Raw genomic sequence first — 14,868 nt, 5'->3', positions numbered from 1 at the left:
TGGATCCTGACCAGACTGCGCGGATGCGCAGGCTGGTCTGGATCCATGCTGGTCGCAAAGCCACTATGTTGGTTTTCCCATGGCACGGCTCATTTGATTGTAATCATGTTGTGTTATTTTTTCCTGGAAATATTTTCTAAAATAATGATACAGTTTTCCACAGGAATTCATCCCATGTTTACTGAAATTTGTGGTTTAAAAGGAAATTAAAGGTTTTACCAAATCAAGTGGTTGAAAGATTGTTAATTGTCAATACATTGGCTTACTGAGTTTTGAAATTGAGAATTTTCTTTAGTAGTTGTTCATATGAAGAAGCCATCTATATAGCTTTTACAAGTTCAGTATTTCTAACCATTATTTAGTCCTAGAAAGGCATATGAAATCCTTTTGCACTTGCTTAAGCTAATAGCATGAAAGTGCATGTTTTAGCATAACCTGCTCGCTCTAATCACTCAATAAGTGGAGGTCTTTGGTGCAGATCTGGGCTGAAGTGTATTTTCTTCAATGATGGTTGACTGATGACATTACGTCTTACATCTTGTATCTGACCCGCAAATTCATGTGAGAAAGTTGTCAGTTACCAACAGAAAATAGGTTAATTTAGGAACAGTGGTTAGGTTAAGTGGCCTTTACGTGTAACTGAGATAATGTTGAAAAACTGTGATAAATCCAACAAAAGCAGAAACAAAAATTCATCTTACTAGTTGATTTGACATTAAACATTGAAGAAACGGTAACCAAATGTTTATATATTACCAGGAGTATTGGTACAACATGGTATAAAGGTGACAGCAGAGAGCACTGGGAACTTTAAGTCTACCTTACAGAAGGCATACAGATCTGTCGCCTTCCTGCTCCATAACTTTCAACTCTCACCTGACGAGGTAAGTATTGCTAACCAGTAATTCTTTCTGCTAAATTGAATCCAGAAGTGTTCTTAAATCTCTGCCTAGTCCTAGTAAAGCTTAAAGTAGGGACCAGTAATGAAAATCTGTATTTTCCAGTTGATTCTCCAGTTTCAGCATTATCCAGTTGTGATAGGAAAGATATGTTCTGTCACAGTGGAAAGGTGCTGGAATAGTGTACAATGTTACTTAATTACATGGAAATTGTTGATTGTCATTTTGAAACCACTACCTTAAGAGGAGAATGAATCATAATTCTGATAATAATGCATATTTGATTTAGTTATGTCAGTGGATCAGGTACCCCTAACCCTAACCCTAACCTGTATGTCATAAAGGCTCAAAGTCAATATTAAATTTTACTTGATCTGATTTCCACTGAGGTCATTCATTTAAAATTATTCATTAATTCAGGCCTGATGAAGTATCTAACAGCTTTTAAAAGCTTAATCTTTAGCCTGCTGGCAGCAAGGGATTTTGCCTTTGCGACCAGTGCAGACTAAGATCAGCCTGCATGTCCGTGCAGGCTGATCATGGTCTGCACTGTTTGCTATTCAGTCAGTAAATTTTCAGAGAACATCCCTTTGAATAATCAGTGGTACTGCCCAAATTGAAAGAAAGACAAGTTCATTATAGAAATTTAGCAGGGTAAAGCTTAAAGCTGAATATTTGATGACATTTTCCTGTGAGTACAGTGTGTTCTAATGATATTAAAAACTCTTAACTCTTTCATTTGAAAATTATGAAAAAAATAAAAATATGTTGCATATATCTTTTACAGACACCTAGTGATAAAACAGCAAGAATTATGCCCCTTGCTCTGCTGCATTCACTGCTACTACAACAGAGTTACTATGGCAACACAGTATTCAAGGCCAGACACCATTGGTCACTTACAGACCTTGCAATGGCAGTAGATGTCTACAAAAAGGTAATGCCATGCCAGATTTCAAAATAATACTTGGTAAAGTAGTTTATTAGTCTTTAGTTTCCATAGCGAAGAGGCTTGACAATAGTAGTTTGTCTTAAGGTAGCTCTACACATTTGATAAACCGGAAGTGATGCTGTAAAGTCATTTATCCGGAAAACCTAGAATATTGTCTGATAGCCATTATATGGGTACCATAGTGCTGCAAGCGTAATCTATTACTTTCTGTGCATTAAATGTTAAACAGCCACCTGCTGTCTCTCTAAATGTCAATTTTAACAAATTAAAAAGGTAGCTTTTAACTTAAACTAATTCAGTTGATATCTTGCAAATTGTGAAAAATTAAGCAACATGGACCTATACATTTTATTTGGTCATATGATTGAAAACAGTTTTAAATCTACAACTGTAATGTTTCATTAAAATCTACATTGTGGAACTTCTCTATGGGAAAATGTAATCAAAAGTGTGATTTTCCCATAGAAACCCATCATAAAAATTGACCAGAGCTGAATAAACTTTGGGTGTACTGATGCTTGGAGAAAATATGGTTTAATAAATTGGTGAGGTTGCTGTCCCTGTATAATGTTATAATGTTATTTTGATCTTGTGTATAGGTGATGTTGAAGTGTGACAGTACAGACAATGTACAGGAGTTGGTGGCCCAGGTATATACAGACCACTGTACTGACACAACTGATGCTGTTGTTGTGAAAGCTCTGGTAGAGACACTGGCTAGATACGCTGCTCTTCCTGCTGACCAGGTATGTTAAATGGGAAACATATGTTTTATTATTGACCTATTATAGACCCGAGATCTGTTCTTGCAGAGGATCCATTACTGGCCTTTTATAAAAACAATTGTTTATATACAATTTTATTTACGTAATTTCTTTTGAATAAGTCTGATTTTCAGTAACAATATCTTGGATTTTCTTTCAATTTTACTTTGTTTTACACTAGATTCTTAAGGTTATAAGCCCAAGACAATATAAAGGTCACCAACATTCTTGAACAATAAGGTGACCTTTAAGCATGCCGCCAGGCCAGAATGACAAATTATTGCGCTGATATGACAAATAAGCAATTTGTTGTTCTGATGTGTTGCCATGTCGGTGCTCGTCATATGTGCCAACATGCCAGAACAAAAGTGCAAAAATAATATACCAGGTAAAGGTTGACACACTTGACTTGTTTTACTGTGAATACCTAATACATTTAAAAGAAATTTAATATTAAGACATGTTTTAAGAGTGTTTTGAGTGTTACAAGAAAAGAACACAAAGAGGGGATTTATACATTCATGATTTTAATGTTTGAATTTAAGATATCACAGCAGTCGGATGAAGGTATTGTTAGACTGTTGAAGAAACTGCTACATAAAGATGAGGGACAGTTCAACCTAAAGCGTGCTGTAGATTCCCTGGAGGAGCTCTCGGCAAGGACATTTGGACTTCCTGATACAGCAGATGCAGAACAAACTGCAAATGTCAGCAGGTATGGAATAACTGTTCTGTAATGACATGCATTATGCTGTTGTTTAGAATAGTTACTGATTGCTTTTGCAGAATGTTACTGTTTTTATTGAGTTTTGATGGGAAAAATCTTTAATTTACCAAGTAACTTTACCCTCTGTCATTCACTGAGTATAAATCTGTTAGAAGAATTGTCAACGTAAGTTGTGACTTCTTGGTATTTTTTTTTCTGAAACTGAAGTAAAAACTAGGTTAATAGGAATGTGCCAGAAAAATTAGAAATACTTTGTTAATTACGCTTTACTTAGAAGAAAGGGAAAAACATTGTATGCATACAGTTTTGCTGATGGTGTTCAGTTGGGCCTACTGTAAACGATTGGGTTTCTGATCAATAACTGAGAACTGTTTGGTCTTTAAACTTCTTAGGGTGATTCCATGTGGTCAAAAGATGACCCCTCTTGTTTTAGGATTCAGTCATTAAAGGTAAAATGTGCAGTGACCCTAAGCCTGAAAACTGTTTCTAAATAGTAAATGAAAACTTCTTGAGACAGTCAAACTTTATTGGACTATTGTCTATGATCAGTAGACGATACCTTTTGCTTTGGTCATTAGGTAATGGGTCACAGTGGTCTTGAGGTTATCAATCAGTGGACAATACTTGGACTAATAGCAGTCACATTTAATGAGTTGACATTTTTTGGTCAGTAGATGACCTATACTTTGAAATCACTAATCTTTGTTTGTAACTTGTTTCCATGCATTTGCGGTTGAGTCAGTCCACAAAATTGAATCCACCAAACAAGTAAAACTCCATTTATTTTATATTTTGAAATTCAGCAAAGTTATATCCCCACAAAATAACCATTTTGTCCAAACATCAAAATTTCATGCCTATGAAATTAAATGATTTCATAGTATTATTTTTCGTAGGACATTTTTTTTGTCTAAGGGCAAGGAGACTAAATTTCAATATCACATACCAAGTTACTTAAGACAGGTCATCAGGGGATATATGTTTTAACAAACAGGATTGAGTTACCTAACTACTTTTCTGTCTTTGTTTTATTTGTATTTTGTTATTATTTTCAGTATTTTATCAAGAGACATGGTGCAAGTTATTGGTGCTCCAGAATTATTTAATCGTGTTACCATGGGAACGAGTGCAGCCGTCATTTCTAGGGAACTTGCTATCCCTCAGTATATTTCTATGGTGCAGAATTTACCGCTTTTACCGGAAACTAACAAAAACCAGGTGTACCCAATTGACATATTTTTACACTATGAAGCAGACGGCTACAAGAAATTAATTGAAACAGTTACGAACGATTTGAGTCTGCTGCAAAGAAAAGCTAAAGGAGAAATATTACCATCGCCAGAACTAAATGAAGTGATTTATTCTATAAATAGAAACATTGTGCCAGTATCATGGACCAATCAGGGTTTCCAGTCTGCAGGATCAATTTCTGATTGGCTGAATGAGTTAGCTGTTAAACTAAAAGTGCTAAGATCATACATCTTGGATAACAAACCAGCATCATATAATTTGTCAGTATTTTTACGACCAGACCGATTCTTGGAATCTGTGAAGCAGACGTACACAAGAAAACAGTTCAAGGACATTGACTGCGTAGAGTTCAAGGTTGAGGTAAGATGCCTAAAGACGCACCTATTTTTTAGTTTATAAACCTTTCATTTTCAGTTTGTATTCATCTAAAAATAACTAACTGGTCACTTTCATTTTTAGTTCACCTCACCTGAACCAAAGGTTCATTGTGAGCTATTAGTAAAGGAGAATGGTCCAGCCTCCATCGTCTGTCATCTTTCATCTGTTGTCCTCTGTCAAAATCTTTTCTTTTCCTTTGAAACAACTGGCCAGAATTACATCAAACCTTGATGTGTCAAATCCATGTATGATCTGTTTCAGAATATGTTTGAATAGTTTTGCTACTATGCACCCCCAGAGCATAAAATAGAACAACCTTTGAACAATACCACTTGATGGATATTCAACAAACTTTGTATGCAACATCCTTAGGTTGATCTTTCTCAAATATCTGACCCCTTTTAAGGTAGTTCTGCACGTTTGGATCGAAATTTTTTCTACAATGTAGAATTTGATTAAACTCTGATTTTTCAAAATTTCATAATATACCTTAAAAATTCAGCAAATAAAAAAGATGGGGTCATGTGCTTGATTTTTTGCTAGACTGATTTGAAAAATTTGGACCTCACGCAATATTTCATAATGGGAGTCAATGGGAAAATAATTACTTTCATAACATTTTCGCAAATAGAAATATTTCTACAATGTAGATTTTGATGAAACTTCTCACAGTTGTAAATAAACACATGGCCTATAGTTTGGTGAAAAACCTTTCATTTTCAGTATGTATTCATCTAAAAATAACTAACTGGTCACTTTCATTTTTAGTTCACCTCACCTGAACCAAAGGTTCATTGTGAGCTATTAGTAAAGGAGAATGGTCCAGCCTCCATCGTCTGTCATCTTTCATCTGTTGTCCTCTGTCAAAATCTTTTCTTTTCCTTTGAAACAACTGGCCAGAATTACATCAAACCTTGATGTGTTAAATCCATGTATGATCTCTTTCAGAATATGTTTGAATAGTTTTGCTACTATGCACCCCCAGAGCATAAAATAGAACAACCTTTGAACAATACCACTTGATAGATATTCAACAAACTTTGTATGCAACATCCTTAGGTTGATCTTTCTCAAATATCTGACCCCTTTTAAGGTAGTTCTGCACGTTTGGATCGAAATTTTTTCTACAATGTAGAATTTGATTAAACTCTGATTTTTCAAAATTTCATAATATACCTAAAAAATTCAGCAAATAAAAAAGATAGGGTCGTGTGCTTGATTTTTTGCTAGACTGATTTGAAAAATTTGGACCTCACGCAATATTTCATAATGGGAGTCAATGGGAAAATAATTACTTTCATAACATTTTCGCAAATAGAAATATTTCTACAATGTAGATTTTGATGAAACTTCTCACAGTTGTAAATAAACACATGGCCTATAGTTTGGTGAAATAAAATGTATAGGTCCGTGTGCTTATTTTTGAGATATTTGACCATGATTAAAGGGAAAAGGACATTTCACGCTAATTATAAGATGTTATTTTGATTATTTTAACGTGTCATTTGTTTTAATATCATATTTTAATGTTAGAAATATAGCAACAGTGCCATTTTAATAAATTTACTCACAGATTTCAGTTAATTCAGAAAATGATTTTCATTTCCGTACGCCGAATCCAGGCTTTATTCTACATTTTCCGGATAAATGACGTTACGCCATCACTTCCGGTTGAGTGTATATCAAAATCCCCTTGATCAAAATCCCCTCCACTGAAAAATGACAGGGTGTTACAAAATCCCCTTCATTCTTTTGCAGGGGGTATCATAATCCCCTCTGTGATTAACATTACAGATATATAGATATCAGTGCTCCAAATTATATTATGTTTGCTAAAGGCATTGTATTTACGTGCTTTATGCAATAGACTTTTAAGTTGTATATAGTTGTATTTGAACTTGATGAAATAAGTAAAAATCACAGAGGGGATTATGATACCCCTAGCAAAAGTATGAAGGGGATTTTGTAACACCCTGTCATTTTTCAGTGGAGGGGATTTTGATCAAGGGGATTTTGATTGTCTCCCCTTCCGGTTTATCAAACGTGCAGAACTACCTTAAGTGCCACCAGAACTTAATATAGAATAAGTAGATAAGTAAAATAAATAAAGAATAACCTTTAAACAAGCGTTTGACGGATATTAATAAAGTTTGGTCTGCAGCATCCTGCCTCATGGATGTTCACTATAATCTTACCCATATTTGTCCAAAAAGCTTGGCTTAACTACACTAAGCGGCTGATCGAGGTAATATAAAAACATAAAACATTTAAATGACACTGATCATAAATGCTGGCTGGATGTTCACTATATTTGGCCAAAAGTGAGGTCAAAAGGTATAGGTCAGGTGAGCGGCTTTGGGCCTCGTGGTCCTCTTGTTATCCTTGGTAACATAAGTATATGATAAAGAGACGATATTGTTGGAAGTCTGAATTTAAAAGCATCCATTAATGTGACTTTAGTGAATTTTCACGCAGTATTAATTTAGAGAAAATTATATAAATAACCAAAGGACAAAATAGCATGAGGAATCTTCACTAGCAACTTCTTTGATTTTTTTTTCCAAACAGAGTATGAGGATTCATAAGTTTTTGGTTAAAAATGTATAGAACCATCTTAGTCCCATTATCAACACTTCTGAATGTTTGCCGGTGCAAGTTTTTGAAAACATATAACATCTAGTGCGTTCAGTATATTCAAACAGTGATTTTGTTTGAAATGTAGTGTTCAAAACAAATTCCTGTTGGTCTATGGATATTTTACATTGGTTGTTTACTTAAGGTTTAATAATATTTTGTAGTTTATGTGTTTTTAACAAATATAGGGCTGCAAATTTCACTTTTAAGAGAAAAGAATCCAGTATAGAAGATTTTTGGGTTGATATACATTAGTTGCTTCCCTTTGATGATGAAAAAGTGTATTTACCTACAGTTGTTGCTCATAAGTTTTAGAACCCACTATGGCTTATCAGACATTATCAGAAAGATAACCTTTTATTGTAAAGAAGATGTCGGCACAATTTGTCATGTCAGTCATTGTTACAGAATTAGGGCAATATTTATCTGCCAATGTAAATAAACAAAAGCCAGAATTTTTAGTTATTGCAAAAAACACCTGTTTGAAAACAAATATCTTATATATTGTTCTACAGACCTTTTTTTATAGGTAATCTTAATATAAATAAAATAAGTAACTTTTAGGTGTTTTTTTATGCCCCCGAAGGGAGGCATATAGTTTTTGAACCGTCTGTCGGTCTGTCAGTCTGTCTGTCCGCAGTTTTTGTGTCCGGTCCATATCTTTGTCATCAATGGATGGATTTTCAAATAACTTGGCATGAATGTGTACCACAGTAAGACGACGTGTCGTGCACAAGACCCAGGTCCGTAGCTCAAAGGTCAAGGTCACACTTAGACATTAAAGGTCATTTTTCATGATACTGCATTCGTGTCCGGACCATATCTTTGTCATCGATGGATGGATTTTCAAATAACTTGGCATGAATGTGTACCACAGTAAGACAACTTGTCGTGCGCAAGACCCAGGTCCGTAGCTCAAAGGTCAAGGTCACACTTAGACGTTAAAGGTCATTTTTCCTGATAGTGCATTCGTGTCCGGTCCATATCTTTGTCATCCATGGATGGATTTTCAAATAACTTGGCATGAATTTATACCACAGTAAGACAACGTGTCGTGCGCAAGACCCAGGTCCGTAGCTCAAAGGTCAAGGTCACACTTTGACGTTAAAGGTCATATTTCATGATAGTGCATTGATGGGCGTGTCTGGTCCATATCTTTGTCATTCATACATGGATTTTAAAATTATTAGGCATGAATGTGTACCACAGTAAGACAAAGTGTTGCGCACAAGACCCAGGTCCGTAGGTCAAAGGTCCTAAACTCTAACATCGGCCATAACTATTCATTCAAAGTGCCATCGGGGGCATGTGTCATCCTATGGAGACAGCTCTTGTTTTTTTATTATTTTAATGTGATCATATGGACTTATAGCTACATGCGACTGTATGTCTGTATTAGTTAGTTTTCCCAAGCAAAATATGTTTTTAGAAAAACTTTTTCCTTCATTACAGTTGGTAACATTACAATTTTTCTCTGTTATTGTATCTAGCATCCTTTGCTCACAGATTTTTGTCAGACAATTTTTTTTTTAAATGATTGTGATGCTAAATTTAAAGTTATTAAAATTGCAGAGATGTTACTACTGTTGATTCTCAACATGTCTTAACATCTTGTTATGATCTCATTTTACTGAAAACCTCTTTCTGTTGAAGCCATTTATTTCAGTTTATAAACCATTTCCTTTCAAGTAAATATTATTTATGTTCTCTTTTCCCACCTACATTGATTGATTTATTTTTGTTGGGTTTTAGTTTTAGAAAGCTGTTGAGGCCTTACATTAAGCAGTACAGTGTCTTGTGGCATAGTTTATGAGATTTTTCTGTCAAAAAGAAAACATTTATTTTTTTACCTACATAATTAAAAAAAATAAACTATTACTGAAAAGCCTGCTTTTCTCATAAATTACCATAATCTGTGTGTAGATTGATTTATTTTATTTCATCTTTCCCCACGTAATTAAGCTTATTCCTCTACGCTTTTCTCAGAATGCGTATTTTTTTTATGGCTTAGCCTCTTTCTGAAGGTAAAAAAGTAGCAGAAAGATATTTGCTCACCTTTTATTCTACTTGTAACATTGTTTTCATTCATCACAAGGTCTGTATTTCACATTAGTGTCATTTTTTGAAGAAGAAGAAGTTTCCTCAATATTCCTCCAAGGTTTAGAGCAAATATGTAGGATCTGTAATATTAACATGCATTTTAACCCTTACCATGCTAAATTCTACAATGAACTTATCTATCTTCCAATTTGGACAGTACAGTTAAATGTTAAAAGGGGTGCTTACCAAAAAGATACTGACTGAATGGCAAACAGTGTAGATCATGATCAGACTGCACAGATGTGCAGGCTGATCATGATCTACACTGGTCGCAAAGGCAGAATCAGTCGTGTCCCGCATGGTAAAGGTTAAAGACTAGATCTAATAGAGTTGGTTGCTAGAGGTTTTGGGAGTTTTCGGAAGATTTTCGGAATATTTCTTTCCTACTTCAGTTCAACTGCACGGATCAGTGAGAGTTTTAGAAGATCATGCAAAATCATTTAATTTCATAGTTTTGAGCAAAATCTTATCGGATTTCAACTTTTGCATATTAAATGAATGGTACTTTTATTTCATAAATCAGTCAGCGGCTTGACACAACCATGAAATCCTTGAAAAGTTACTAAGTTTCCCAACAAATATTAGTGATAGAACAATAGTACAGAATATTTTCTCTCCCACTACAGTTGAACTATACACATCAATGATGGATGCTCACATCTGTACAGTCAATCTCGTAATTCAATTACTAGTGGCTGATTTGACAGTTTTGCTCAATTTCTTGTTATGTCAAATGTTTAAGATGTCAAGGGTTACAATATCTTGATGGAAACACAAATATTATAGTACATTGGTTTTAACAAAAATCAACATTTTATCCGTTCAGTCGACTTTACTGCCACATGTTGATTTTTTATGTGAAAACGTACTTTTAAGATGTTTAGCTGTATGTCAAACAAAAAATATTCTAAAAAAAAGGATCAAATGATGAAATGTAAGTTTTGAAAAGCTATATAGTTTGTTGGAATTGTCCTTAGACATCGTTTCTATTTAAGATAGGATTGATTTTAATTAAGTTTTGTATTACAGAAGCAATCGTTCTTCAGCTGAGTTTTTGTGCCCACCCAGTAAGCAATTGATTGAAATCTGGGAGCTCCGCTTGATCAGCATTTTTTTAATAATTTAGAAATCAAACACAGCCTAACTAGAAGACAAAATTTAGGGAAATATGAGGAGTTTTTGCACTAGAACTTTCTTAAAGCAGTTACTTTATTTCTTGATGTAAAAATGATAAAATTTGTTATAGATTTATTAATTTGAGTGGATTTATTATCAAAGAAGTATGTCTCTTACAGCTTAATGGTTGCAGTCTTGGTAATCTATGCTCAAGTAGTTTATAAATGAAATAATTTGTACATGAAAACCTAGCTATTTCAGTTGTCAAACACTTAAAAAAAGTATAACTTTCACAGTAAATATATAAATGTTATGATAGTTTTCCCTGTGCATAGAATAGACTTTGAACAATACAGACTTGAAAAGAAATTAAGAATTACCGGATGTGGACATTGAAAATTATCTTTTTGAAGCTTTCTTGTTTACTTTTTCATCTTTATTATTCTCAAAAATAAAAAATGCAAGTTTTCTGGCCATAAATAACCAAAGCTGGACATTGAAATTGTTTTGTATGGATGCACAACAGTTACTTTCTACATAATTTTGTTACCATTTAATAGTATACATGTCTAAATTGCTTGCAAGTCAACAGTCAGAACTATTTACCCAAGATTTGAAAGAATGAAGGTAGTAGTTTTGACTACTGACTGGCAAGCCTTTCAATAAGTGTTTTCTTATTACATGACATGAGAAATAAATTTCAGAGTTTTATTCCTCAAGTATTGACTTCAGCCCAGCAAACCAGTGTTAAAAAATAGACAGGTCAACACCAGCAATTTATACATGGAGTCAATAATATACTCTTACTGAACAACAAGTCATTCAGTATCGAAAATTGATAATCACAGTTTTATTTTCAAATTTTTGGCTTATTAGTCCAGTGAACATGACTGTGTTGAATACATATACTAGCAATTTAATATAAAGAGCCATGTAATAATGTTTAGATGAAAACATACATCTGCCTGTCTTATAGTCAAGTGTAAACTTTAATTATGTCCAAGTTCATGCAGTATTTGAAGAATGGTATGTTACTACTTAGGAAAAGATTGTTGTGGGTGTTAGCCTTTAGCCTGCTGGCGGCAAGTTATTCTGCCTTTGCGACCAGTGCAGACCAAGACTATGATCATGGTCTGCACTGTTTGCTATTCAGTCAGTAAATTTTCAGTGAACACTTCTTCAAATAATAAATGGTATTGCCCAAATTGAATGATGGACAAGTTCATTATAGAAATTTAGCAGGGTAAGGGTTAAATAGATACAATATGGAAGTCAGAATGAATATAATCCCTTGGCATGGCCTGTAGTGCATTATATGATAAGCCCACATGTTACATATAATATTAACGAGGAGCAGAGATATATTAATAGGTGATAAGTCTGAGCAAATTGTGGCAAAATAAGAGAGTTAATGAGGAATGAACACTGATAATAATCATTGGAATTTCTGCATAATTAACCTCAGTTGTTTGAGGTATGTTCAGGTCATCAATCACTGGCCAGTTGTAAGTGTGGCATCAGCTGTCAGTGAGGCCATGCAGTGGTAGGTTTGATCAGTTTAGAATGCAAGGGATAACTGGCTCTAGATACAGATTACTCAGTATAAGAGAGGCAATCCAGTATGGTATATACTCAAAAGAATCCAGTCATATTGTAATGTTGGGTAAACATCATTAGGACATTGTAGATGTTGATAATAGAGGCTGTGCTTGGTTTGTTGAAGGAAGAAGTAAAATTCCTATTCATTTTATGTTTAAAATTTGAAATCCATAAACTCATATACCTATGAAATTGGCAATTTGGGTAAAAACCAGGAAATTCTATGCCCACAAAATTAAGTGATTTCACAGTATTTTGAAGCTTGTCCTGTACTGAATCTAATAGAACCCCAACTAAAGGTTGTATTTCCCCAGAAAGAGTTGATTTTTTTGGAATTAATAAAATTTATCAAACAGTGCAACAGAACCTGTCTTTTATTGTTTAGTTACAAAAGTATGAAGGGGCCTCTGTGGCCGAGTGGTTAAGGTTGATGACTTAGAATCACTTGTCCCTCACCGATGTGGGTTTGAGCCTCACTTGGGACATAATGAATTCTTCATTTGAGGAAGCCATCCAGCTGGCTTACTCAAGGCCGGTGGTTCTACCCAGGTGCCCGCCTGGGGTCTTCCTCAACCATCAAAGCTGGAAAGTCATCATATTATTAATTACCTCAGTTGTGTCAGTGCAACGTTAAACCCAACAAAAACAAAAAAGTATGAAGCAAAAAAGGTTCTTGTGTTGTTTCTACAAAATAAATGTAGGATCTAGTTATGTAAAGTGACAGGTCTTGTTCCAAAAATTTATGAGAAAATAGTAACACCTAACATTTTTGGCAGACATGAACATGTTTACAGAGGTAAGAAAAGCATCAGCTGAAATGTGGTTTGACCGAAAATGAATCTTTTCTGACTACGAAAGTACAGTTTTTAGCTCGTCTGATTTTTTAAAAAAATCTACTAGGTATTGTCGTCACTTGATCGTCGGTGTCGGCTTTGGTTAAATTTTTTGTTTAGGTCCATCTTTTCTCAGAAGCTTTAAGAGCTACAGCTTTGAAACATTGCACACTTGTTTATCATCATTAGGTGACTATGTAGGCCAAGAACCATAACTCTGATATATGCATTTTGTCAAAATTATAGCCCTTTTTTTACTTAGAAAATTTGAGTTTCTTGGTTAAATTTTTTGTTCAGGTCCACCTTTTCTCAAAAACTATAAGAGCTACAGCTTTGAAACCTTGCACACTTGTTTGTCATCATTAGGTGACTTAGTAGGCCAAGAATCATAACACTGATTTGCATTTTGTCAAAATTATGGCCCTTTTTTTACTTAGTAAATTTGAGTTTCTTGGTTAAAATTTATGTCTAGGTCACCTTTTCTCAAAAACTATAAAAGCTACAGCTTTAAAACAGTGCACACTCTCTTGTTTATCATCATTAGGTGACTATGTAGGCAACGAACCATAACTCTAACCTGCATTTTGTCAGAATTATGGCCCTGTTTGTACTTAAATAGAAATTCTGAATTTTGACCTTTTTTTTCTTACATACTGTGACCAGCACTTGCAGACAAGCAATGGCACCTGTAGGCAGTGCTCTTGTTTGTAATTCCTGAGAGAGAGTGGTTTTTGTATACAACAAACTTTGCATTGCATAGATTTTTTTCAATGGCATTAGATGTTATACATTTGTGCTCTTCAGATACATATAGATTGTAAGAATTAAGTGAATTAAGTATAATGTATGTAATTATGTTTGCCAGGCAAAGAAGTTTTTGTGATTTTCACGTAAAATACAAAAAGAAAGTTATTACCATAAAATCTTCAGTAAGACAATCTAATGTAGATTTTTGTGATTTTCAGATGCCTACTTGTCTGTGAAAATGTTCATGTAGATACAATGTATGCACTATTTCTGGCTGTTCATACAATAGACACTGACAAAGATCCTGAGGATAAGAAAATTCCATCTCCTATTGCATATAATTGGTTTGGACATTACTGTAATCTAGATAATACAAGTTGGAAAAGTTGTTTTTTTCTTGATGGAATATAGAATACTTGATTGGTAAAAACTGTAAGCTTTGCAAAAACTGATTTTGTAGTAATGTTTAAATTCTCTTGATTGGAAATTTGTGTTTGTCCTTATACTCTTTTTGAATGTTTGACACAGCTAACCATTGTAATACTAAGTCAGACACTTAAATATAAAAACAGTAGATACCATGATGCATTTTCTTAGCAGTTAAGACATCCTGGTTGATAAAACTTTGAATAACTTTGATAGTTTCAAAATTGTACTCTTAAGCAAAACCTGATGATGATTTCATATGAGAAAAATGTAGCATTTTAAAGTCTCAGTGTGTCATTCAATTTTACTGTAACTGAATCTGCCGGTGCTAGGTTGCATTTTCCTTTACCTCACACGAATAGACTCAATCATATCTTTAAGTCTGCTATTATGTTGCTTGGTTGGTTCTATACTTGAAAGGATATTTTCGCAGATTTTATTA

General features: G+C 34.1%; 1 protein-coding gene across 1 annotated transcript in view; it reads left to right on the top strand.

Moving 5' to 3' along the window:
- The window catches only part of LOC123530896 (dynein heavy chain domain-containing protein 1-like), a 161,276-nt gene that overhangs the window by 129,617 nt on the left and 16,791 nt on the right, over positions 1 to 14,868 (top strand). The window contains exons 94-98 of the mRNA XM_053518035.1: positions 760 to 884; positions 1,687 to 1,836; positions 2,451 to 2,597; positions 3,161 to 3,330; positions 4,398 to 4,953. Coding sequence (XP_053374010.1) covers positions 760 to 884; positions 1,687 to 1,836; positions 2,451 to 2,597; positions 3,161 to 3,330; positions 4,398 to 4,953 — 1,148 coding nt within the window. The remainder of the gene's footprint in view (positions 1 to 759; positions 885 to 1,686; positions 1,837 to 2,450; positions 2,598 to 3,160; positions 3,331 to 4,397; positions 4,954 to 14,868) is intronic.

The sequence above is a fragment of the Mercenaria mercenaria genome, chromosome 11, assembly GCF_021730395.1.
Source record: "Mercenaria mercenaria strain notata chromosome 11, MADL_Memer_1, whole genome shotgun sequence".
NCBI classification, from domain to species: domain Eukaryota; kingdom Metazoa; phylum Mollusca; class Bivalvia; order Venerida; family Veneridae; genus Mercenaria; species Mercenaria mercenaria.
Note: the sequence above shows the minus strand (reverse complement) of the source record. Positions and strands in the feature narration are given on the sequence as shown.